This window comes from Balaenoptera borealis (assembly GCF_965194805.1).
Source record: "Balaenoptera borealis genome assembly, chromosome: 5".
Taxonomy (NCBI): Eukaryota; Metazoa; Chordata; class Mammalia; order Artiodactyla; family Balaenopteridae; genus Balaenoptera; species Balaenoptera borealis.
In genome coordinates this window covers 124,068,164-124,095,372 of record NC_138862.1, presented here as the reverse complement: position 1 = coordinate 124,095,372, position 27,209 = coordinate 124,068,164, and the positions used below count along the sequence as shown (strand labels likewise).

At 42.6% G+C, this 27,209-nt stretch overlaps 1 protein-coding gene and 1 long non-coding RNA gene across 3 annotated transcripts in view; both read left to right on the top strand.

Moving 5' to 3' along the window:
- Positions 1-4,451, top strand: part of GRK7 (G protein-coupled receptor kinase 7) — a 40,069-nt gene extending 35,618 nt beyond the window's left edge. Inside the window, 1 exon segment of the mRNA XM_082395141.1 lies at positions 4,108-4,451. Coding sequence (XP_082251267.1) covers positions 4,108-4,444 — 337 coding nt within the window. The 3' untranslated portion in view covers positions 4,445-4,451.
- Positions 4,452-15,078: 10,627 nt separating this feature from the next.
- Positions 15,079-25,787, top strand: LOC309630214. 2 transcript variants are annotated; one of them, XR_014245535.1, is made up of 2 exons: positions 15,079-21,720; positions 25,248-25,787. It is a non-coding gene; the product is annotated as an uncharacterized lncRNA (long non-coding RNA). The 2 variants fall into 2 exon arrangements; XR_014245536.1 differs by having other exon boundaries at positions 25,243-25,787.
- Positions 25,788-27,209: the final 1,422 nt, after the last annotated feature.

Here is a 27,209-nt window from a genome sequence, read left to right as displayed (position 1 = left end):
AGAAAACCTCAATGTGGCCTGTTTTTCCCCTGTCTTCTGTGACTAGTTGCAAAAAGGCTGCAGTTGGCCATCCCTAATGGACAAGCCAAGGCCACCCGGGCCTGGTTGAGATGCTAATTAAGAACTGTGCATTTTTTAAAAAGTTTATTCTATTGAAGTAGGGTTGATTTACAACGTTGTGTTAATTTCTGCTGTACAGCAAAGTGATTCAGTTATACATATATATACTCTTTTTTTCATATTCTTTTCCATTATAGTTTATTACAGGATACTGAATATAGTTCCCTGTGCTATACAGCAGGACCTTGTTGTTTATCCATTCTATATATAATAGTTTGCATCTGCTAATCCCAAACTCCAAGTCCACCCCTGCCCCTTGGCAACTGCAAGTCTGTTCTCTACATCTGTGAGTCTATTTCCTAGATAAGAGAACTGTGCATCTTGACGTGAGGACTGGTATGGCAAGTTCCCCACGGTCACCGAGCCCATGGGCACTCTCCTTTATCCAAGTTAAATCTGCTCAGAGTGACTTTAAAGGTGCCCTCTTGACCTCTGGTACAGTGTGTTCGTACCTGCCAGCGGCCATCAAGATGGTACAAGCTCCTTCCTCATGGCACCTGGTCCCATTCTAACTCCTCTGTTCTGAGACACACAGGCCTGAGGTTCATTCCTGATCTACTTGGGTGGAATTTTACCTCTATCCTTGTTCTGACACATTTAAAATCTGGTACCAACCCCCATTCCTCAAATCTTTCTGATACTTTAAAATGTTGCTGTGTAAATTATACCTAATAGATCTGACTTTTAAAAAAAAATCCATCCTTGAAGTTTCAATTCATCTTACTAACCCTCCCTCAAGGCTCTTACTCTACAGGATGTAAACCACACAGATGTTGGTCAGTAGGTTCTTTTTTTTTTTTTTTTTGGCTGCATTGGGTCTTCGTTGCTGTGCGTGGGCTTTCTCTAGTTGCAGCAAGCAGGCGCTACTCTTCATTGCAGTGCGTGGGCTTCTCATTGCGGTGGGCTCTTTTGTTGGGGAGCATGGGCTCTAGGCGCACGGGCTTCAGTAGCTGCAGCATGCGGGCTCAGTAGTTGTGGCCACGGGATTTGTTGCTCCGTGGCATGTGGGATCTTCCTGGACCAAGGATCGAACCCGTGTCCCCTGCTTTGACAGGCCGATTCTTAACCACTGTGCCACCAGGGAAGTCTGGTCAGTAGGTTCTAATAGATGGCAAGCCTGCATTTCCCTTTCTTTCAATTCATGGAGACTCAGTGGCTTTGGGGAGAACAGAATTACCTTATAGTATCTTATGATACAGTTTTCCATACCTCTCTTTTCAGTGGGGTCATAATGGGAAAAGTCCAAGGAGTCCTGGATGGGCCTTTCTGGATGGGGCTAGGCTTGAATCACAAAACAAGAACTGGGGAATTGCTGGACATCAGAAGCCTTCGACTGAGTTTCTCTTTTCCATGATAATATTTGACTACAATTTTTCCTTTGAAAAATTCACCTGTATTTGCTGGCTTTCTCAGATACGCAGCTATTTATAAATGCAAAAGCAAGTATAAAGAGGTTAAAAGAGGTTTAAAATACAGCTAAAAGACAGATAGGGTTGTTGTGATGGTTAAATGTGACAAAGTAAGTGAAGAGCATAACGTGTTGGCCAAGAGTAGCTCTGAATAAATGTTGGTTATTTCCACTTGTTATTAGTAATGTCATTATTGAGTTTAGACTCTAGTCATCTTACTGGACAGAGTCTGCTGTAGTAATCCTCAAACACGGTAGGGAGTCTCTGAAGGGGATGTATGTGGGAATCCCTCAATCCCTTTCCTAAAAGCTTTCTGATTACTAGAACAAAAATGAAAAAGGGAAGACCATGAATGTAATTAGCTTTATTAAGGTTGATTTATGACAGAAATTGACTTCTTCCAAAAGGAAGACATCTCTTAGTCAGACCAGCGTACCTACTCATATAAAAGAAAAAGAGGGGACTTCCCTGGTGGTCCAGTGGTAAAGAATCTGCCTTACAATGCAGGGGTCATGGGTTCGATCCCAGGTCAGGGAACTAAGATCCTACATGCTGTGGGGCAACTAAGCCCACATGCCACAACTACTGAGCTTGCGCACCTCAACTAGAGAGCCCACGCGCCTTGGAGCCTGCACACCACAACTAGAGAAGAGAAAACCTGCACACCACAACTAGAGAGAAGCCTGTGCGCCATAATGAAAGATCCCGTATGCCTCAACGAAGATCCTGCATGCCGCAACTAAGACCCGATGCAGCCAAAAATAAATAAAATAAATAAATAAATGATAAATAATAAATCTTTTTAAAAAAATGAAAAAGAGAAAAAAATCGTTTGAACCTGATGCCACAAAACAGCCCTCTTTTTATTTCTTTAAAACTTGGACTCAAGAAGAACCAAGAGAAGTGTATGGTAGACCACCCCTAATATGGTCCCCAAAGATCCCTACCTCCTGCCATCCACACCCTTGAGTAACCCCTTCCCTTAAGGATGGGCGGGACTTACTTGTACGTACTGACTTGCTTCTAACAAGTAGAATATGGCAGAAGTAATGAGATGTCATTTCCAAGATTAGGTAATAAAAATACTGTGTCTTATATCTTGAGCTCTCTCTCTGTCTCTCTCTTGCTATGACCATTTGTCCTGAGGAAAGACAGTTACAATGGTATCAGGCAGCCCTGTGAAGAGGCTCACATGGTGAGGGATGGAGGCTTTCCAATAACCATATGAGTGAGCCTGGAAGCAGATTACCCCAACCCTGACCCCCCACCCCAGTCGAACCTTCAGATGAGACCACAGCCTTGACCAACAGGTTTACTGTGATGTCTCTAGAGACCCTGAGTCAGAGGCACCCGGTTAAGCCAAGTCTAGATTCTTGCCCCACAGAAACTGTGAGATAATAATAAATGTTTTTGTTTTTGTTTTTTTAAATAAAGCCTGTTTTTAAAAAAAAAATTTATTTATTCATTTATTTGGCTGCTCTGGGTCTTAGTTGCAGCACACAGGATTTTCATTGCTGCATGCAGGATTTTTAGTTGCGGCATGCGGACTCTTATTTGCAGCATGTGGACTCTTTCTTAATTGTAGCATGTGGGATCTAGTTCCCTGACCAGGGATAGAACCTGGGCCCCCTGCACTGGGAGCACAGAATCTTAACCGCTGGACTGCCAGGAAAGTCCCAAATGTTTGTTGTTTCAAGCCACTAAATGTTGGGGCAATCTGTTACACAGCAATAGGTAACTAATATAAAAGGTTACACAACTAACTGGAAACACACGTTTTTCCCCCTTATTCTAAGGCAAATACTAGAATAATTTCTAGCATGGGGAAGGAGGCTTTGATAACAAACAACTGTAGTCTTGAGCACCAAATGTATGCTCAGTTATGCTGCTAAAAATTGCTAATGGATTATTTAAAAGTCTTTAAAGATTACTGTGGCAGTTGAGGGAGGTAGGTGGGGCTCCTAGAAATCATGTCATATGAAGAGTGAGGGGATATGACTGCTGTCTTTTAAAATGTAAGTGGTGGTCAGGTAAGAAGAGACATGCTTCACTTGTTCTATGTAACCCTGAAGGACAGAGCAAGAGGCAGTGAGTGACTTGGAAGCTGCAGGCAAGGAGGTTCTGACCCCACTGAATTTTGCTGGTGTTCCCATGAAACACCAAGAACAAAAGACATGTCAAGTACTTGGCTGTTTAAAAATTACATCTAAATGTGAAGGTGATCTACAAACAGTGAAAATGCTACTATCTGCATATAGTTGAAGTGTGGGGTAATTTTTTTTTTCTTTTTTTTTTTTTGGCCATGTGTGGCTCATGGGACCTTAGTTCCCCAACTAGGGATCGAATCCAGGCCCTCGGCAGCGAAAGCGTGGAGTCCTAACCACTGGACTGCCAGGGAATTCCCTGTGGGTGGTTTTGAAAGTTGTAATTTTTCTAAATTGTTCTTTATGTTATATTGTCTCTGCAATTAAAATGAAATGTATTCTAGGAAAAGAAGACCACATATTTTGAATTGCTAGAACAGTTCCTGTTTGGGTTTGTTACTGTGTCTCAGACTGGCCATCTCCTTTCTTCACAGAGAAAAGTCTGATGATCCCAGGAAACACCATTTCTTCAAAACCATCAACTTTCCTCGCCTGGAAGCTGGCCTAGTTGAGCCTCCCTTTGTGCTAGACCCATCAGTGGTTTATGCCAAAGATATCGATGAAATTGAAGATTTCTCTGAGGTTCGAGGAGTCGAATTTGATGATAAAGATACGCAGTTCTTCCAAAGATTTGCAACAGGTGCTGTCCCTGTAGCTTGGCAGGAAGAGATTATAGAAACGGGACTGTTTGCCAAATTGAATGACCCCAACAGGCCCGCAGGTTGCAGGGAGGGTAATTCGTCTAAGTCTGGTATATGTTTGCTATTATAAGTTGTTCTCTCTACCACATGGGCAGCAGGAGTCTCAGCTGACATAATCCTCGAATGTTCCTAATACGTGAGAATCTGTTGAATGAGCACTGATCAGTCAGGAAGGGCATTTCAACCACAAAGCAGTTCAAAGGATAGGTGAGCTCACCACTAAGACATATTTTCTCTTTCCTTCCTTCCTCCCTTCCTCCCTAACTTACTTCCTTTCTTTATTCTTTCTTTCTTCCTTCATAAAGAAGAGTACAGTCTCAGTTTTCACTGAGACCTGGGAAAAGGAACACTCAGGTTTATTTTGCTAAACTAAAAGCATGAGCCTTTGCCATCATGTCCCTGATAATTACACAAAGTCCTAGGAACAGAGAATGGAACTTTGTGGTGTGCTCAGAAAACAAGCATTTGCAATTCTTAGTAAATAATCATTTTAGCTTTTCTTTGTTTATATCTTTTCTTCCTTTCATCTTTCAGTATTTCTCCTGCTTCTGTACTTATAAAAGGGATTTTGAACCTGGAAATAAATATTTCTGATTTTCCCCCTCCCTGCAAAAAAGGAGTGGATTGTACTATTTTGGAAATATTTCAGATTACAGAATAATTTTTAATTTATAGAGTCTCTTTTTCATATTTCTGAAATATTCTACCATTATAATGTTGAAGCAGGTTAAATGTAAATACACATGAGGTCTGGGGATTAAAGTATTCTGTAAGTTGAGTTCTTTAAGTAGTATTCTACAAATTGCTTACCTGGGGCTTCCCTGGTGGCGCAGTGGTTGGGAATCTGCCTGCCAATGCAGGGTACACAGGTTCGAGCCCTGGCCTGGGAAGATCCCACATGCCGCGGAGCAACTGGGCCCGTGAGCCACAACTGCTGAGCCTGCGCGTCTGGAGCCCGTGCTCCGCAACAAGAGAGGCCACGACAGTGAGAGGCCCGCGCACCGCAATGAAGAGTGGCCCCCACTCGCCGCAACTAGAGAAAGCCAAAAAAATAAATAAATAAATAAATAAATTTATAAAAAAAAAAAAAAAAAAAAAATTGCTTACCTGTATAATTCCATATGCCATCGGTTCCCAAACTTTGCTGAACTTTGGAATCACCCAGAAATCTTTTAAAATACTAACATGTGACTCCCACTCCCACATTTTAATTGGTCTGGAGTACAACCTGGGCATCTAGATTTTCAAAAGCTCCCCGGGTGATTCCAGTGTGCAGCAAAGTTTGGGAACCACAGTCATGCAGATTTAAATGTTATTACATATGGGTCCTTGTTTTGGTTGCTCAAAACCTCAGTCTTACATTTTGACAACAACTTTTCAAATACCCAAAAAAATGCATAACTTTGGCAATTGCAGTTAAATGAAACTGAAGATAATCTGTATTCATCTTGTAGGTTTCCTTGCCCTTGCACACTTTAGTTCTTCACACATATCTTGGGAAGTAGATCTCTTGACTATTTCAAGACCTGAAGGAGACATATGGGTTTAGAAACTGATTTGAACAAACAGTGGCCCTCATTTCAGGTGGCTGCCCAGCCAGCACTTTATAGGAGAATTAGCACTTCTCAAAAGCACAGCCAAAGTGAGAATTTTAAGGCCTATATATATATATATATATATATATATATATATATATATATATGTATATGACACAAATATACATCTGGGTTGACCATATATATATATGTGTGTGTGTGTGTATGTATATATATATATATATATATATTTTTTTTTTTTTTTTAAAGATGTATGTGTGCCTAAGGAAATCTCTCTTGTCCCAAAGGTGAGAAACCTGGCTGAAGTTATTTTAAAAGTTTTGTCCCTTGAGTAAAGGTACCAAGAATTACAAAAACACTGGCCAAAAATTTTTTGATTAACTGGAATCCAGCTAACAGTAATCCTCAACTACCAGACAACATCAACCATATCTGGAACAAGGAGGAAGAAACGCCCATGGAGGTGAGTCCTGGGTTAGAATACCTGCCACTCACCTGTTCATCCTCCATCCTCAGTGAGCCCCTTGAAGCTCCAAACCCTACCCTAGAGACACTGTGGAGTCCTGAGTCACCAAAGCAGAATACAGGTGTGTCCCGCAGATTCTTCTTCCTAAGGCAAGAAAGTAGATTAAAATTTGATAAAATTTCTAAGTCTGTTTAACAAAAACTAATCAACAGTTAACAGAAATTCAATTAACTAGAGCATTCCAAGAGTAGAGATCTCAGGATTTAGCTTTATAAACATCAGACATTTTAAAAAGTGACTTCTACTTGCATTGGCTCTTTCATGTGAATGCCTACTGCTTTTGATAAACTTTAAATGCAAATCTGTTTCATGTTTTAGAAGTAACTCAGGAAAATAATTGAATAAGATAACTATATTCAAACAATCACCAAGTAAGTACGTGTTGAGCTCTAGTTATACATTGAGCCCTGCCCTGGGTGATGTTGGGGACACAGTAGAGAAATAAGACAACCATCTAAGAAAGGCCCTGTGGTGTAGTGTAGCATGCAGACTCCTGTGGGTGTTATTATTCGCATTTTAAAAGAGGAAACTGATGCCCATAGATGTTTTGTAGCTTGTCCAAGGTCACACAGCTCTACAGGGTTTTTGTGAAGACTAGAAATATGTATAGGAAGCACATAGTGCTTGACTTGCATATAGTAAGGGCATACTAAATTGAAGACCACGGTCAGTAAGTAGCAGCAGATCGAATGATTCCTGGTCCAAGGACAAACTATTAAGACCTGAACCTTCATTAAAAGTTCCAGAGGAGGTGAGAGAAGCAAGAAAGCTGGTTCCTGGGGAGTGATTGAGAAGGAAATTTTTTACACACAATGAAAGAAAAATCTAATTGGAATAAGTGGAGACATGGGGGCCCATCCCAGGTCTCCTGCCCGTCATATGCCAGGTGGGAATCCACCTGGGCCAAGTCAGAGTACAGGAGGCTCACAAGGGCAGGGCAGGTAAGGGACAGACCTCAGCATGGAGATTAAATGTTACAGATGGAGAGAAATAAGCCAATGCAAAGGGATTGGCTCAGATTGTGGGTGGGATTCAAGACTGAAATAAGATGCAACCAGAAGTTTTATCAAAGAAAAGAAGTGATTTTTGAAAAGGGATGATACTTGCTTTTTTTTTTTTTTTTTAAAGCACCATCTTTTTTTTTTTTAAATTAACTTATTTATTTATTTTTGGCTGTGTTGGGTCTTCGTTTCTGTGCGAGGGCTTTCTCTAGTTGCGGCAAGCGGGGGCCACTCTTCATCGCGGTGCGCGGGCCTCTCACTATCGCGGCCTCTCTTGTTGCGGAGCACAGGCTCCAGACGCGCAGGCTCAGTAGTTGTGGCTCACGGGCCCAGTCGCTCCGCGGCATGTGGGATCCTCCCAGACCAGGGCTCGAACCCGTGTCCCCTGCATTGGCAGGGAAGCCCTGGTGGCGCAGTGGTTGAGAGTCTGCCTGCCAATGCAGGGGACACGGGTTCGAGCCACAACTACTGAGCCTGCGCGTCTGGAGCCTGTGCTCCGCAACAAAACAGCCCGCGATAGTGAGAGGCTCGCGCACCGCCATGAAGAGTGGCCCCTGCTTGCCACAACTAGAGAAAGCCCTCGCACAGAAACGAAGACCCAACACAGCCAAAAATAAATAAATAAGTTAATTTAAAAAAAAAAAAAAAAAAGAGCTTATGTTTTTAGAGAAAAATTTTATATATAAACAAAGTGAAACATCAGGGGAAACACAGACATATATGAGTGAACTATTCAGACAAAGAAGAACCAAGGAGAAGTCATTTTCATTCTTCTAGTTTGCCAGGGATTGTTTGAAATGTTTGTTTCTTAAAGGGGGAGATGGAATTAATAAACCGCTTGAAGGGGCTTAGAAGTGCCTTGCAAAGCAGGAGGTATGGATGATGTTTTCACAGGAAACAGTGATGAATGATTGATTTTAGGTGTAATTTTTCTTCTTTTCTTTTTTCGGCCACACCGCGAGGCATGCTAAATCTTAATTCCCCCACCAGGGATTGAACCCACGCCCCCTGCAGTGGAAGCACAGAGTCCTGACCACTGGACCGCCAGGGAAGTCCCTGGTTTTAGGATTGTAAGCCACAAAGAGTTAAAAAGTATTCTCAATTGTTTACTTTGAATAGCAAATTCAAGATGTTTCTCATTTAGGTGACCAGGCGTGAATGTGAAATAATTGAATAATTTAAACTTTGCTTCTTAGGAATTGCTCATTTGAAATCACTGAGGGAATTCCCTGGAAGTCCAGCAGTTAGGACTCTAGCCTCTGTGCACTTTCACTTTACTTTCACCCAGTGCACTTTCACTGGGCACTGCAGTGGCCTGGGTTCAATCCCTGGTCGAGGAAATGTGATCCCACAAGCTGCGCAGTGCAGCCAAAAAAAAAGAGAGAGAGAAAGAAAAAGAAATCAAAGAGAACACTACATCGATTTTTAAAGATCATTATTATTATTATATTGTGTTTATCATTATGGCAATTTAACTGATGTTAATTTTTGGACAGTAAAACATGATGAAAATAGTGAAAATATATAATACTCGCTTCTTAAATGATTGTTCTTGGCAGTTATAAGCCTTAAGAAGAAAAAAAATAGATACAAGATTTTTTTGGTGGTGGGGAGGCCAGCCTGGAAGATTTACCATATTAGCCATTTTGATCATCAAAAAAGTAAAAAGACTGAATTTTTTTGGATCATCTGGGAAAAATAATTGCAGTCGTTTAGGTTTAATTATTCTTTCAATAAATACTGGTGCCTGCCATGTGCCAGACCTCATTTTAGTTTGGGGAGATATGCTGGGTTTTGCCCCTTTAAACTTTTTAGATTGGAAAGCACTTTTGTTCACCCTGTGTATCATTAAACCTTTATATCTCTCTGGGTAGAGATGAGTTTTGTTCTTTCCATTTTTTCCTAAGTTTTCTGCACTGAACATATCTTTCTTTTAAAAATCAAGAAAAGGTATATTTTTTAAAGCAAGGCAGGCCCTGTCATAATTGGAGCTGGGTGTGTGCCCAGGCTGGCTCTGGCAATAACCAGACCCTGAGGACGTCCTTCCTGGCCAAAAGACATGAACTAGCCTGGGTACCAGGAGTAAGTCCAGGACTCCCTGAGCCAACAGAGTCTCCCTGGACAAAGCCAGCAGTTGGTGCCTAAGGTTGAGCCAGATTAGTGGTCCCACAATCCAGACCATGAACTGTGGCTAGTTGGTGGCAAAGTTTTTACCAAACCTCAAAGAAAAAAAAGAAAGGACAATGCAGTGAATCAGGCGCTATGCTCTTATTTTATGACGTAGCTGAAATGTCTTCTTTTATGAAGTAGTTGATATTTGACAGAAGTAAAAATTGAAGACCAGTGACTATCCCTCATGTATTTTTTTGAAATTTTACTGATGCATGAGATTTCAAAATCTGGAACCCACTGGACTGGACGACCTTGAAGGGCATTCCAACTGTAGGGAAACCGTGCTTCAGTGGGAAATGATGCATTTTCTAGAGGAAGATCTACAAACTTTTCCTGTAAAAGACCAGATAGTAAATATTTTAGACTTTGCAGATGACAACTACTTAACTCTGCCTTTGTAGTGGGAAAGCAGCCACAGACAAGGGAAAGGACCGACTCTGTCTGTGTGCCAATAAAGCTTTATTTACAAAAACAGGTGGTGGAGCTGGATTTGACCCACAAGCTGTAGTTTACTGATTGTAGTTGTAAATAAGTCTCATTATTAAACTGGCTGGGTTATCTGATTCTAACAGAGCTATTTTACAACTCTATAAATTTTAGATAACTAATTGGGACGTAAATTAATTCTTGTCTATAGATGTTCAAATAACCCTTCCCCACTGAATTAGTTTGTTAGGGCTATGATAACAAAGTGCTGGGTGGTTTATACAACCGAAATTTGTCTCAGTTCTGGAGGCTAGAAGTCTGAGATCAAGGTGTCATGGGAATTGGTTTCTTATGAGGTCTCTGTCTTGCTTCACTTCTAGATGGCCACCTTCTGTCTCATGGTTCTCCTTCTGTGTGGGTCTGTGTCCTAATTTCTTCTCCTTATAAGGACAACAGTCATACTGGATTAAGGCCCACCCTAATGACCTCATTTTAACTTGATTACCTCTTTAAAGACCTTATCTGCAAACACAGTCACAGTCTGAGGTACCTGAGGGTTAGGACTTTAACACATAAATTTGGGGAGACACAATTCAGCCTATAACACCCCTTAAGCCAATTTTATGTCCATTTGCTCTTTCGTTACAACATTCCTTTACCCCATATAAATCTGTGGGTCTTATTGCTTCTCTGAACTGGTTGAAACGCCAGTTTCCTCCTTAAAGAGTTAAATAAAATCTTTAACATGTTTTCATTTTTATTTCTGTATGACAGTCATGATTTTACCCTTTTTTTTTTTTTTTGGAGAATTATCCATTAGCACAAGGCAGAATGTCACAATGCCATCATGGAACCTGGGGCACATTTTTACAATTCTGCTTCCATAAGCAAAAGTTCTCAGCAAGAGCCCTCTCTCTTTTTGTTCTCTTATGAAACACACAGCAGAGAGCAGAGCCCCTAAACAGAGGGCTGGTGGGAGCGGTGGTGAGCCCAGAAAGCCGCTAGCATTTCCCAGGGAGTTTGGTTGAGGTGCATGGGGCCAGCTGACTAGTCTATATTTTTAAACCTATTCTCCTCACCCTGCCTCTCCTGTCTGCATGGCCAGCTGTCACACACATTCCTGCCGTGCCCACAGTTCCTGCATACAGCAGGGGAAGCTATCAGGGAAGAAGAGGCAGGGAGGAGAGAGCCAGGAGCCACAAGAACCGAAGACAGCTTCAGAAGTCCACCTGCTATTAGGGCAGGGTGCTGAGCCTGAGGCCATCAGTGCAAACGTGCATTCCAGAGTCACACCCAGCAGCAGGCAACATTTCAGAGTCCCTGGACTAATGACTCCGCTCCGAGGTTTGCCAGTTCAAATGTATGATGTCCTGTTAAATTTGAATTGCAGAAAACAACTAATTAATTTTTTTTCTGATATAAGTATGTCCCAAATGTTGCATGGGATATGCTTATACTAAAAACATATCTCTTGTCCACGAGTATGTTTACATAATCAACTAAGAATAATCAGTGGCTGGGATTAAAGAAAATGCAGGAAAACTCCCAGCACAGCACCTGGCACACAGTCAGAGCTCTGCTTGGCTTGCCTAAACATGTCGGCTCTGTCCTCCTACACAGCTGCTGTGAATTTTTTTCGACAAGTGCGTATGTGTGCTCTATTTCACCTAAAGAGTTGGCTAAGTGGCATCGCCAGCATCACCACTAATAGTAACACAGTAAAGACTCCCGTTTATTGAGCACTTACTATGTGCCGGGTGCTGCACTTGGCACTTTTTGTATATTACTCCCAATGCTCACAATCGTCCTGTGAAGTGGGTATTCTTATCTGCATTTTATGGACTATGGACGAAGAAGGAAAGCTCCAGAGGTTAACGGACTTATCCAAGTACACAGTAAGTGCTGAGTAAACCCAGGTCTACCTGACAGCTCTTGGCTGTGTGGTCACTGGTTTCCTAGGTAAGAACAGCCTCTGTTCCTATTCCCTAAAACATCTCCTGTGTTTCAGAGCAGAGTTAGTGGACCAAGCCCAAAGGGGAAACAATTTTTTAAAATATACTTTGTCGGTTCTAAATGGACTATCAGGGCGGGGGTAGGAGTGAGGTGAGTGAGGCAGCAGGGCACAATATTTAGGACATGTAAGATGGCACTCACTCTCAGGATCATGCCAGTAAGTGCAGCCTTGGAACTTGCATAAAACTGGAAGTGAGTGCCTCCTTCAGTTCTGTACCTTAGACCTTTCATTCCACTCACCCTAACTCTGGACCTGTGGCCTAGACAGCTCAGGTGTAGATACTTAGCAAAATCCTTTCGAAGCTACATTTCTTTATTTCTCTGCATCTTCACAATCATCTACATTCATTCATACAACAAATTCTAATTGAGGCCTTACCATATGCTAGGCCTTGCTGTAGGAGACGGGAATACCACCCAAGACAGACCACGCACGTCCAGAACGTGTCCCCTTTTGGCTGGATCTCTGTTAGGCAATATCGATCAATATATTTTTTAAATTTTATTTATTTTTGGCTGCATTGGGTCTTCGTTGCAGTGCTCAGGCTTCTCATTGTGGTAGCTTCTCTTGCAGAGCACGGGCTCTAGGCGTGCAGGCTTCAGTAGTCGTGGTGCGTGGGCTCAGTAGTTGTGGCGCATGGGCTTAGTTGCTCCGCGGCATATGGGATCTTCCCGGACAAGGGATGGAACCTGCGTCTCTTGCATTGGCAGGTGGATTCTTAACCACTGTGCCATCAGGAAAGTCCCACGATCAGTCATTTTTCCTCCTTCTCTTATCATCCTTTAGTTGATGCCAAGGACTCGGAAGCACAATGCCCAGGGGGTAGGTAGTTAAGAACTGAAATTCAGTTTCCCTTCTTCCTTTCCTCTTTAAAAAATTTCTCCCAGGGACTTCTCTGGTGGTCCAGTGGTTAGGACTCCGAGCTTCCACTGCAGGGGGCACGGGTTCAATCCGTGGTCGGGGAACTAAGATCCCACATGCTGCGCGGCGTGGCCAAAAAATAAATAAATAATAAAATTTCTCCCAGGTTTATGCTTTAAAATCCTTGTCCTTAAAAAGCTGTGAAATCAAGACTTGTAAACTCCGCGTTACATCTCCCTGAAAGTGGAAAGTTACAGGCAGGCCAAAAGACACATCCAGATCAGATCTTGGTGAATGTTGTTTTAACAAATGCCAGTGGAATGAAGGGGGCAAAGCCTGCCCTGGCACGTGTCATAACTGGTAACGAGGCAAACAATGGTGAAACAGCAGCTCAACCAAACAAACATTCGGATGCCCTCGTCTGCGCCTCGCTTCCCAGGGAGTGGGGTGCCCTCCGGCCCTCACCTCTACCTCGTTGTATTCTGGGCTAGGCCCGTAAAATAGCACAGCACATACCACAGGGCAGAGCTTGGCCCAGACATGTGGAGTTTTCATGATTATGATTACTTTATGACAATGTCGGCATTTCCTGTCACAGTTGAGTGCTTGATCAATTCTAAGTCACTTAAGACTCACATGCAGTTTGTAGACTCTCTGGCCACCTTGCCTCTCCCTCCTACAGTGCATTTTGGGTCACTTTGTCACTCACTGTGCCCTACCCCATTGTGTGCAGGGCTGCAGAAAGGAAGAGAAATAAATTCGTTCCATTTTGGAACAGGAATTTAAGAAGAGGGCCAAAACCATTAACTGGATTCCGGATTCTTAGCACTTAAATGACGTACTCTGTCTGCTCACATCTCCCACCCACCCCCCTTTCTTTTATGAAAAGATAACTCAGCTAATTCACCTCAGAGGCTACACTAAGTTGGAATTTTCTTGTGTGTAACACATGAGACACACAGGAGCTGGATCGCCTATATTTAGCTCTTTTCCTCCCTGGCATGGTGACCATCTTGCCAGTAAAAGTGACTGTAAGCCAGCATCCCTTGACACAAGGAAGAAGGAGGGGCAGTGGGAAAGACTAAAAGCAAAGTGCAATTCCACATCAAAGCTTACTTCTAATCATACCCTTGCACCAAAGACTAACTCGGGGAGAATGTGAGAGCGTGGAAGCTTTCCTTTAGAAAAAATTCCAGAGAGAATGTGTTTGACTAGTTCTTCCCTGTTTCGGAAGAGGCGGACTATTGAAATATTGTGTCATGAGGACGTGTCTGCACTGGCCCCGCGGTGTGTGCATCTCTCCCCAACTCCACAGTCTAGGTGACCTCAGTAGCTTGGATTGGACAGCAGTGGGTGTATCTGCATCACGAAAATTGGCAAATCCTACAAATCAGGTTTGTTTTTTTCTAGAGAGAAGGTTGTTAAGCATTACCAGCTTTTCACTGACTTGTCCCTGGAACATACTGTGTCTGGTTAAGTTATGACTCTGCCCGGGACCCCACAAGTTCTGCCCCAAGACTTGCTTCTGTTTGCAGGGGGTGGGCAAGGCTGCAGGAGAGAAACCAGCTAAAGAGTCACAAGCCACTGCCCATGGGAGATACTCACCAGCCAGAGAAGCTGAGAAATGCCAGGGAAAGCTGGATGCGAGGCTACCAATATCTGAAAGATGACCGTAAGAGAACGTGAAAGAGGGGCAACCACCAAAACCAGAACAAAAGGAAAGAAAGGCAGGGGGAGGAAAACGGTCCAAGTGGTCTGTAAGTTCACTACAAAACTTTACTTAACGTCCTAAGATGTCCTGTGGAATCATCACTCCACAATAAGGATTCATTAAAAATGTGACAAAGCTAACGTGGGCATGTGATTTGATGGAAGTTACTTCACGTTAATGGGATCTGCCACCTCTTCCATGTGCACTGACTTAAAGCAAATGTGATTCATTCCTCTGCAAAAATACAAAACACACAGAGTTAAAAATGTCCCCCACACAGGTTCCCAAGAAAGACTTCCTTCTGCTAGGAGTTCTGTCCTTCAGGCACAAACATCACCCCAAGCATCTGCCACAAACCTAAGCCATAGACCCCAAGACCACACTTATGAGCTGCTGGGCTGCTGAACATCACTCAGAAGACATTAGAACTTTTCAGGAACTTTTGAGATTGGAGGATCAGGTATTAGGGTGGGTGGTAGGCTGATTAATAGCCCCCAGAGATATTAATGTCCTAATTCCTGGTCAGTGTTAACCTTATATGGCAAAAGGGACTTTGCAGGTGTGATTAACTTAAGAATCTCAAGTCTGCCTGTGGCTGTCAGTTCCATTCCAGTGCTACAGGAGTTCCAGCACCATGTGACTGACTGATTGGTGGCTTTCAGTTTTAGGTCTTGGAGACAAAGTGAAAAAAAAAAAAAAAAAGGATCTTGAGATACGGAGATTATCCTGCATTAATAATCACAACCTTCCTTCTGAGAGGGATGCAAGAGTCTGTCAGAGAAGGCTGTGGGATATAGGGAAGCAGATGCCATTGGTGGAATTACCCACATTGAAGATGGGGGAAGGGGCACTAAGCTACCAGAAACTGAATAAAGCAAGGAAATGGATTCTCCCTGGATTCTCAAGAAGCAACCAGTCCGGCCAACAACTTGACTTTTAGCCCAGTGAAACAGATTTTGGATTTCTGGAATCCAGAGCTATAAGTGAATAAATTTGTGTTAAGTCATCAACTTTGTGGTAATTTGTTACAGCAGACATAGGAAACTAATACAAGGTACAATATATTTTCTGGCCTTGGAATTAAAGAACTTCTGGAGGCTTTAGGAGAATTAGGAAAATACAGAGGTCAATTATTCTGCAAAGGAATAACTATAAATTGTGTTAATTAGCAAACGATGCCCCCTATTCTCCAATCCTGACCTTGACCCTGCCCCAGGGGAGGGCAGGTTTTTTTTTAGGCCTTTTGGGAGGAAGGACATGAGAAGAAGGAGAAAGAGGTTACATGACAGCCTACCCAACAGCCACCTCTTCTTCTTCATTGCACACGGACGCTAAATATTGCTCAGGGAAGCTGCATGCCCTTGCCTAGGGAATGAATCTTGATTGGTCTAAGCCCAGCATCCCTTTTGCCAATAATTGGTCTAGGCATGGTCATGTGACCTCTTCCTGGCCAATGAGAAGTAAACAGATGCCTGTTGAGATGCTTTTTGGATGGATTTTTTGGTCATTGTTCTAAATAAAAAGAACCACATGAAAAAGAAGTCCTTTTGCCCACTTCTTTTTTAATGTTTAAGTTAGAAGAGGACAATGATGCCTTGCCCTGAGGTGGCCATCTTGAGACCATAGGGTATGAGCTTGAAGATAACAGTTAACACATGAGGCAGAGTGGCAAGATGGAAAGGGCCTGGGTTCTTTTTTTTTTTTTTTTTCAGCCTCGCCCCAGACCTTTGACCTTGAGAGCACAGAGTCCTAACCACTGGACCACCAGGGAATTCTCAGGGCCTGGGTTCTTGATGATACTATTGAGCTGTCAAACCTACCACCCTCAGACTTCTGAAGAACATAATAGGCCTCTTAAGGCTTAGATTTGCACTGATCGTCAAGATTATGGTTACTTGCTGCCAAACACACTTAAAGAATAAAAGAGAGAAGAAGGAAGATGGAAATCCAGAGGAATGCACATCATGCTTTTACAGAAGTGGGCTGTCAGAAAACAAACGCATAGAAGCAGAGAACAGAGGAGCGGTTACCAGAGGGGAAGGGGCGGGAGGTGGAGAGGAGGGTGAGACGGGTAAAGGGGATCAACCGTGTGATGACAGATGGAAACTAAATTCTTGGTGGTGAGTACACTGCAGGGTATCCAGAAGTAGAAATATAATGTTGTACACGTGAAACTTGTATAGTGTTATAAACCAATGTCACCTCAGTAAAAAATAAATCTAAAATTGTTGAAACTTCACCATTAAGTATTCAATTTGATGAATTTTGTATTAGGTATATAACTGTGTAACCACCACCCCAATAAAGACATTGAACATTTGAATCACCCTTTTTTTGTTTTGCCACGCCACACAGCTTGTGGAATCTTAGTTCCCCAACCAGGGATTGAACCTGGGCCACAGCAGTGAGAGCACTGAGTCCTAACCAATGGACTGCCAGGGAGTTCCCTGAATCACCCTTTAAAAAAAAAGTGGACTGTCAGGCCTACAGTTGCTGCCAAAGCTTTCAAAGTGAGCCCCCAAAGTTGACTGGAGGGCGCCCTGTGGGGGACAGGGGACACCCAACACACCTTTGGCTGGTAGAACTACATCTGTGCACTCTTTGCCCACCTGAAATCCCTTTCCAAACCCTGGGGCCGGTTATCCAAGTGACAGACAAAGCGTTATTTACTTAGGGCACCAGCACCAGAAGCATGAGAAAAGCATGCAATAGCAAAAATCATAGTCATCATAGGAAACATTTTTAAAATTTTTTAAATTTCTTACCCTCCTTCAGAACTTAGTGTGATTTGGATTTGGATTATAAATGGCCAGAGGCACAATACTTTTGGTGCTCAGAATCTCAAGCAATGGAATCACAGAGGGGTTCACTGCACCTAGGGCTAGGCTGCTTGGGTTTGAATCCTGTTCTGTCACTTACTAGTTCTACAACCTTGGACGAGTTGCTTGATTTTTTCTTTTTTTTCTTTTTGCCTTCGTTTTCCCATCTCTAAAATAGGGTAATGATGCTAATACTAGCACCTACATCTTAGGGTTGTTGTGAGGCTTAAATGAGTGTATGTATACATGGTGTTTAGACAGTGCCTGGCACAGAGCAGGTGCTTTATGTTGAGAAGCTGTTGCTGTTAACATTATAGTGAGAACCTCTAACGACCTCAGTGTGGCCCTGGCTCTCTGCCCTCTGGTCATAGGGAAGTCACTTGACCCAAGGCCTACCAGACAGAGGCCACTCGAGGTTGTGTGACTGACAGCAGTGGGACTCCCCTTATCATTTGCTGAGAGCCTGTGAGCTGCTGCTCCTGTGACTTAGGTCAGAGGCATGAGAGGAGCATTAGGGTCCTGGGACACTAACCAATGGGCCGCCAGGGAATTCCCTGAATCCCCAGGGACACTTTACCTCTGTCTGCCCCCCACTCCCACTCCCATGGGATCACAAGAGCCAGTTGCTTCCCACCTTTACTTGGTAGCCGTGGGTTTCTGTACTTGTACCAGAAGCTACTCTTGACTGGTATGGTTGCCTGGTCAAGACCCGGCCTAGGTCTGTGCAGAATTGCTCTTACTTGCTCCTGATATGATTAAAAATGCCACTGGACCACTATGAATCTTGAGCTAATTTCTTTATTATTTGTCCTGTAGTTGGGGTGAAATGAACAGTAATTCCTCTTATAAGGTGAGAGTCTTGAAAAAAAATTTTAAGTAGCATTTTTTTTTCCTATTAGAAAGTAATACAAGATGAAGCAAGATTGATCATGGGTTAAAAATTACTGAAATTCAGTGATGGGTAGATAGTGAAGAGGGGGGCTATCACAATTTTTTCTATTTTTTGTTTATGTTTTAATTTTTCAAAAACTAAAAGTTCAGAAAAAAAATATTCATTGGATAAAATTAGTAAAAAACCAAATACAAAAAAGAAACGCTGTCTTAAGCAAACCATTTATATTTTGGTAGATTTTGATGGATACATTTAATGGACTGGTTATATATTTGGTGGATTTGGTGAACTGTGGTGGAGAGATACATATTGGTTTTTAACCACTCTGGGGTCACAGTATATATATTGTTTGAGAATGTGTTTTCCATTTAACAATGCATTATAAGCATCTTCCCGTGTCAAAAAATTCTTTGTTAATCATTTTTACAACTGCATTTCATTCCATAGATGCACCATAATTTAACCAATCCTCTGTTTTGATTATCACTATTTTTTCAGTTTTTTCTTATTATAAATAATCCTGTAGTGAACATCCTTGTAGCTATCTTGCAACATCTTTAATTATTATTTATCTTTGTCCTAGGATAAACTCCTAGAAATGGAATTTGGGGTATACATAATTTTAAGGCTTTGGATAAATATTGCCAGATTGACCTCCAGAAATGTTATACCAGGTTGCACTCTCATGAACCATGGGCTGTGATCTTCTGATAAGATAATAGAAAACTATTAGAATCAAAGGCTTGGTGGCCAGCTACCTCCTCAGCCTGCTTGTTGCTAGGTTGCCATGTATCAGGAACAGGTACTACTAGGATGTATGATTCAGTATTTCCATTAGGAGAATGCAAAGAATGTAATTTGAGACCTTTAAGGTCAGTTCAGACCTTATCTGATCCAGCTTCTGAATATTACAGATGAGAAAATTCAGCCCCAAGGTCCTACATTTAATCGAAAACTTTCTGGAATTTCTGTGCTACAGAAGACGTATTACAATGATGTAGCCTAATAATAATAGCTAACATCTGTTGAGCACTTACTCCATGTTTTTCATGATTCATTATTTGGTCCCTCCCCATTTTACATTTGAGAAGTCACTTGTCAGTCACAATCATCTAAAAACTGAATATAGATCGAACTAAAAATTATATACAGGAGGATGGGGGAGGGATGTATTCATGTGGTTTAAAGTAGCAAGTAAGAGGACGAAATCTTCATCGTTCACACAGGGTATTCAATCAGAAAAAAAAATGATTTATTAAAAATAAATTATTTAGCAATTTGGATACACTCAAAGAAGCAGCTAAAATAGATGAAATGGGTTATCTTTGGGAAATAGGAATAGAGGGAGAAGGGAACCAGAGAGCTGTGTTTTTCACAATTGACCTTGTAGAACCATTTGACTTTTTAAAATTATGGATGTTTACCACTTCACTAAAAATAAAAGCTAAAGCGACAGAGAAGAAAAAAAAAAAAGAAGGCACTAAGAGGTGAAGTAACTAGACAAAGGACACACAGCAAATACTTTGAAGATCCCGGATTCAAATCCAGGCAAATAACGTCCAAAACCCCAATTTAACCATCAGCACATCCCTTATTTTTAATCCTGGAAGGGAAACTGAATCAATAATTCCTTTCAGGGACTTCCCTTGTGGCTCATTGGTTAAGAATCCACCTGCCAATTCAGGGGACACGGGTTCGATCACTGGTCCAGGAAGATCCCACATGCCATGGAGCAATTAAGCCCGTGTGCCACAACTACGGAGCCTGGGCTGTAGAGCCCGCGAGCCACAACTACTGAGCCCACGTGCTGCAACTACTGAAGACCGTGCGCCTAGAGCCTGTGCTTCGCCACAAGAGAAGCCACCACAATGAGAAGCCCGCGCACCTCAACGAAGAGTAGCCCCCGCTCGCCGCAACTAGAGAAAGCCCGCGCGCAGCAGCGAAGACCCAACGCAGCCAATAAATAAATAAATAAATAAATAAATAAATAAATAAAATTCCTTTCAGGCCAGGCTGGGCCCCACCCCGTTTTCCAGGAGCACACGTGTGACCGGAATCTTGTCGCTGCTCTTCTATACCTCCACCTCCCCTCACGCCTGTCACTGCTCACTTCCTCCTAATGGAAGGATTTTTATGGAACTTCACGTTTCTTAAACTTCTTTTCTGATCGATAATAGAAACTACTATTCCTTCTTTTTTTTAAGGGTTTTTTGATGTGGACCACTTTTAAAGTCTTTATTGAATTTGTTACAATATTGCTTCTGTTTTATGTTTTGGTTTTTTGGCCGTGAGGCATGTGGGATCTTAGCTCTGCGACCAGGGATCGAACCCGCCCCCTGCATTGGAAGGCGAAGTCCTAACCACTGGACCGCCAGAGAAGTCCCAGAAACTACTATTCTCAAAGCAAACCCTCTCCGGGTAGAACCCGAGGGGACAATGTTTGTGATTTCCCCCTCGTTAATCCAGTTAGAGCTGGATGTCCAAAATTTAGCTCTTCCGCAGCACTGGAAACGATGATAGACGCGCACCAATTGTATGTTGTGAATGGTTACTAATTGACAGCTCTTCCTGGGGTCTTCCTGTCAAAAAGAAAAAGTCCTGGCTACTCCTGGACTATTATTTGCTTAAAACAATGAAAGCCCTCACAATAGCAGGGGAAAATGTTACTGGACCAGGAAAGCAAGTAACCAACAAATAATCCCCAGGTCTCTTTGGAGCAAACCAAGGCAGAATTTTAAAAGCTCTTTCCTCCTTGCGTCTTCCAAGGTGGAAAAACCTAATGAATTACATCACCTGGGCAGGGTTGCAAGGCTGGCAACAAGGTCATGGCCACAGCGCTCACAGAAAGGGAAGGCACAGGTGAAGGACCCACTTATAACAAAAGTCCTTCCCTTCAACTTTTTTCCCCCTTCCAGACCTAACTTACACTTCAAATTCTGAAGGAGAACTTAGTCATTAAAGAACAAGACAGCCACCAGAAGATTACAATCTTATAATAATAATACTTTTGCCGGAAAGGAGCACCCCACCTTATGAATCATCCAACCACTATTCTTTGTCTGGCCTTTTCTCAGCTCGTTTCCTTAGTTCTGTCAATTGCCAATTTTTTTTTCTGCTGGAGGAAAAACCTCACTTTGAGTTAATCCTCTGTCTCTGGTGCCAAAGCCTGCCTGCAGCACAGCTCAGGTAGGGTGCATCTTAATCATCTGTAGCAGAAAGGAGCCGTGGTTGACAGGTTCTGTGATGTCTGGGACTTGGAGCTGGGGAACAGAGAGCCTGGACACCCTTCCCTTTCTCCAGGGCATCAGCACAAAGTCAGCCATACAGCCCACTTGCCAAGTCACCCACTTCCGGCTGAAGCTCAGAAGGTAATTTTAAAAAGGATGTTAAGAAAGCAGGATAGAGAGTAACCGGGTCAAACAAACTAAACTGTCTTTCCCTATCCGTGTGTTTTGGTGGGCTGTGCTGACATATCTTAATGGATATTAATTAAACATCATTATTTCCGTCAAAGTGCACCATGCTGTCTCCAACATTGCACGTTACTGGGAATGGTGCCTGTTGATTACAGCTCGGATGAGCCCCATGGTTCTCAGGCTCTGCATCTTTCCCAGGCTCTCCTCTGTCTTCACTCTTTTCTCCGCTTCACCATCATCACAGACCTTCATTCAGTCCTACCTGTTGCCTTTATCATCGGTGGTTTCGTTAGGATTTCTCAAAGTTCTTGAACGTGGGTCAGCCATTTTTATGTTTTTTGAAACTCTCAAAGCTATGAACAAGTAAATAAACATTCAGAAACACCTCTCAGAGATACAGGTGACCCTCACCTGTATTCTACATGTGCCATTGAATTCAAAATTGGTGACGAAAGTTTGGCTTTAAGAAGTGTAGAGATTCTAGGCTGAATTTGAAAAAGATAAAGTAAATAATCAGTCTCTTCTTGTAAACGGTCACTGTCATTGATAAAATTAACCAGACTGAAAGATAGTAGAGAGAAATGGATAAGCATGTGAACTCTAGGATCAGACCTGCCTGGGTTCAAATTCCACCTTGTACTAGCTATGTGACCTTGGTCAGGTTACCTAAGGTCTCTGCATCTGTAAAATGGAGGTGAGCAAAGTAGCATATCTCACAGGATTGTTGTGATGATTAACAATATTTTTATAATTATTAATTTAATAGTAAGAAATCATATAAAGTACTTATAAAAGTGTCTGACACATGGTAAGCACAGAAGAAGTGTTAGCTATTAACACTTTCAGAGGAGCACAAGATGCCAGGAGAATGTGAATGATTTTGTTAATGAAGCCAGTCCTTTGTTCATAGAGTTTTCCCAGAAGATGGGCTCATCCTTGCCCCCTGAAATTTGCTACCAGCAGATACTAGTCATCCTAGAGTTTGTGTTAACAATTCCATGCTTATTAACAATAAACTCTTATTAACAATAAACCAACGTTTGGCCTAACAGTATATACATATACTCTAGGCTTAATGGTTGTTCTAAGTAACTTCCAGGAATTTTCCTTTAGTCCTCTGTGCCCCAGGCTTGGGAGTGGTCTCATAGGACAAAAGGAAAGGTCATGATTCCTTCTTTTACCCACAGACAGGAGCCAAGTATTAAATTTTCCCTGGGATACATGTGCACGCACACACACACACACACACACACACACACACGGTCTTACATGTGTGTAATGCTGAACAATTTATAAAGAACTTTCAAATACACCTTCCTTCCATCCTTGGAATAACACTTTGAAAAAAGCAAGGCAGCTTTTCTTACTTTCAGCCCCATGCGTGTGGAACTTGATGCTTAGTATAGTTCAGTGACTTAATCGTTCACCAACTATTCCCCTGTGATTCTGCAAATTTTCACACCTCCTAGGCTGGTCTGTGCTCTCTCTTCTGCCTAACATATCCCTCATTTTCTTCAAGGATTATCTCAAAAGTCACATCCTCTGTGACAAGCCTTCCCACCCAGCCGTGTACCCGCTGCCTCCCCTGAGCTCCCAGAGGAAACTTCTATTACAACACAGCTTGTGGGGAGGTGGCGCCCTGAGCTCCAAAAGGGAAATGCCCAGGCTTGACTCTCTAGTCCTCCCCTTGCTAGCTGGGTGACCTTGGGCAAGTCCCAGCCAGACCCGGGCTCTGTGTCTTCTTGAGTAAAATGAGGATACTATATCTACCATTTATTATCTACATGTTTCAGGCGCTTTACCGATTAGCTCGCTTATTCCTCTCCAAAGCCCTAGAAGAAGGGATTATTCTGCTCTGTCTTACAGAGCTCTCAGGCTTGGACAAGTTTTGACTCCGGGCTATTTGACTCCATTTCTTTCTAGTAGATTATGCTCCATGTTTTAAACAGGAATGATTCTTTTGTGATTCCCACTGCTCTAGTCTTTGAGAAGGTAAAATAGGTAAGTATGTCAACAGCTTTGTGACTCAGTGGTTGGGTTGCTCTCCTTCTTTTTCTGCCCTGTCACACAGTCCTAATTGTCCTTCACCAGGGTGGTCTAACATGTGTGGCCTCAGAGTGGTCCTCGAAATACATCACAGACATAGAACGTTTGCATCAGCTAGTGACTGACTCTGGAAAATAGTGACTCTTAATCTTTCTAGACATACACAGACACAAAAACACACAGACACATTTTTCAAGTTGTGAAAAACAACAGACATGCCTAAAAATGGACAAAACATAGAATGCAAGCTTGAAGAATTATGATAAAGTAAAAATCCATACAACTATCTCCCAGGTCAAGAAATAGCTCATCACCATAAATAAGCTATAAGGATATATTGTGCAACATGGAGAATATAGACAATATTTTATAATAACTATAAATGGAATATAACCTTTAAAAATTGTGAATCACGGGACTTCCCTGGTGGTCCAGTGGCTAAGACTCCACGTTCCCAATGCAGGGGGCCCGGGTTTGATCCCTGGTCAGGTAACTAGATCCCACATGCCACAACTAAGAGTTTGCATGCCACAACTAAAGATCCTGCAGGCCACAACCAAGATCCCGCGTACTGCAACTAAGACCTGGCACAGCCAAATAAATAAATATTTTTTTAAAAAATTGTGAATCACTATGTTGTACACCTGAAACTTATATAATATTGTACATCAACTACACCTCAATTAAAAAAAAAAGAAATAGCTCATCACCAGCAACCTGAAGCCCCATCATGCCCCCCCCAATCACCATCTCTTCTACCAGAGGTAAGTACTACCTTGACTTTTATGGAAATCTCTTGTTTCCTTTTCTTTTTTTTTTTTTAATAAGACAAATGATCTGGCATCATTTTTTTGACTTTTTCTTTCTTTTTTTTAAAAAATTATTTATTTATTTATTTATTTATTTATTTATAGCTGTCTTGGGTCTTCGTTTCTGTGCGAGGGCTTTCTCTAGTTGCGGCGAGTGGGGGCCACTCTTCATCGCGGTGCGCGGGCCTCTCACTATCGCGGCCTCTCTTGTTGTGGAGCACAGGCTCCAGACACGCAGGCTCAGTAATTGTGGCTCACGGGCCTAGTTGCTCCGCGGCATGTGGGATCTTCCCAGACCAGGGCTCGAACCCGTGTCCCCTGCATTGGCAGGCAGATTCTCAACCATTGCACCACCAGGGAAGCCCTGTTTGCTTTTCTTAATAGTGTATTACCCAATAGGCATTCCTAAACACTATACAGTAAGTCCTCTTCACACGAACCTTCAAGTTGCGATCTTTCAAAGATGCAAACGTGCGTTCCCATGTCCAATCACATAAGTTAGTTCACCTGTCTGGAGAACATTGTCACATGCATGCATCCTCTACAAGTGGTTGTGCTTTTGTGTACTTTACTGTATAGTACTGTATAGAGTATAGTAGTACAATATCTTTATTTCAAGCTCAGGATGTCCAGAAGCAAGCGTAAAAGCAGTGGTGATGTAAGCTGGTACTGCTAAGAAGCGCCAAGAGAGACAAGAGGAAGCAGTAACTGAAGAACTGAAGAGATTCACAAAGCAGGAAACGGCAAGGGGATTTCCTTTATTTGAGGAAACATTGTTAGTTTTTGAGGCACAGGACCCGAATGTAGAACTGTACACAAAGGTTGCAGCAGCTGTTCAGAATGCAATCCAGTGCTACTATGTCATCTATGACGAAAAAAAAAGAGCTACTAGCCAGACATCACTGGATTGTTTTTTCAAGAGGGTAGATAGAATTGAAGCCAGCAAGGAACCAGAATCTGTGCCATCAAAGTCAGGTGTGAGCGAAATTGCAGCTTGCCCTCTGTCTCCAATCGCTGACCTTCCTTCAGCTCTACCACCTCCCTTCTCCAGTCAGTAACTCTTCTTGCCTGTTCACTCGATGCTAGCCCCTGTATGCCAGCTGTTGTACTGTACTACTGAACTTTTCACAGTACTGTACTGTAAGAATAAAAATGTTTTCTTTATTTTTTGTGTTTGTTTTTTATGTATTATTTGCATGAAAAGTATTATAAACCTATTAATGTACACAGCTGATTGTGTTAGTTGGGTACCTCGGCTAACTTTGTTGGACTTACGAACAAACTGGACTTATGAATGCGTACTCAGAACGGAACTCATTTGTATATAGGGGACTTACTGTACTTACATCTTGCCTCTTATTGAACTTTGTATAAATGGGGTCATATGATACCCAGAGTCAGGCTGGGTCAGGTTTCTTTTACCCAACATCATGTTTGTGAGAGCCACCCATGTTCTGTGTAAATGGAATTTGTTCTTTTTCATGGCTGTATAGTATTCTGTTGCATGACTATACCACAATTTACTTACCTGCTATGGATAGACATGGGGATTGATTCTTCCACTTTGGGGCTATAATGAAGAACAGTGTGAAGACGCCTAGGATATTGAGTCCAGTGGTCTTTTTCACTAATCCACGGGTGTTTTCTATGTCTCTACTGTCCAGAAATGATGCTTTCTCCCCAACACACACCACGCCACCCCCTACCACATCATCTGCTGTTTAGCCTGGAAATGGCAAAACATTACAGTACAAGCTGGGAACCAAAAGCTATTGAAGAAATAAGAGGTCAAAGACTTTCCAGAGGCCTCCCTTCCTTTCTGCTTCAGATTTGACTCCTGATAACCATAGCAACAACAACAACAAATACTTGAAAGCATGAAAAGAATTGTTATTCATTTCCTCTAGGTCTTGGGGTGGTGGTGGGGAATAGGAGAGAAAGTGCTGACCTCGTCAGTACTGCTGGTGAGGCCGGGCCCAGGTTCATTAAAAACCTCAAGCAGGGTTGGGGGTTGGGGGAGGGGGGGTGGATCCGCTTCTGCATAAGGGGAGGGGAAAGGGCTGGGCTTCTGCTCCTTTGCAGGACCTGATCCACAGCCAGTTTTCAGATAATCTGGGGGCGAAGGACAGCGAGGCCGGCAGCAAAGAGGCTCATTCTAGCTGCAGGTCATGCAGGAAGCTGGCCAGGCTGGCTGGGTTACCAGTTCACGCTATCAGCTTGGCTCCTAGAAGGTGGGCCTGGCTGAGCTAGCGGGAGTGTCTCCCACCCTGCTCACGCCAAGAGATACCGCAGTGGAGGGGGGTGTATCTGACCCAGTGGGCTTCTTACTGGGGAAATGAAACACAGAAGCTTACAGCAGTTTACAAATGACAAGGTTCTAGTAAAGTAAGACTTCCCTTCAGGGCCTGAACCAGCCCACGAATCTCCCTCCTCAACTCCAAGTTTCCTGGGTCATCTGGCAGAGAAACCATCCAGCTGCTGTCATTTATTTTGCATTTTCATGGTTTCAGTACGTTGGACTTCAATTTTTTTCGACAATACACCGCTGGCAGAAACATAATTGGTACCATTTTTCTGGAGGGCTTT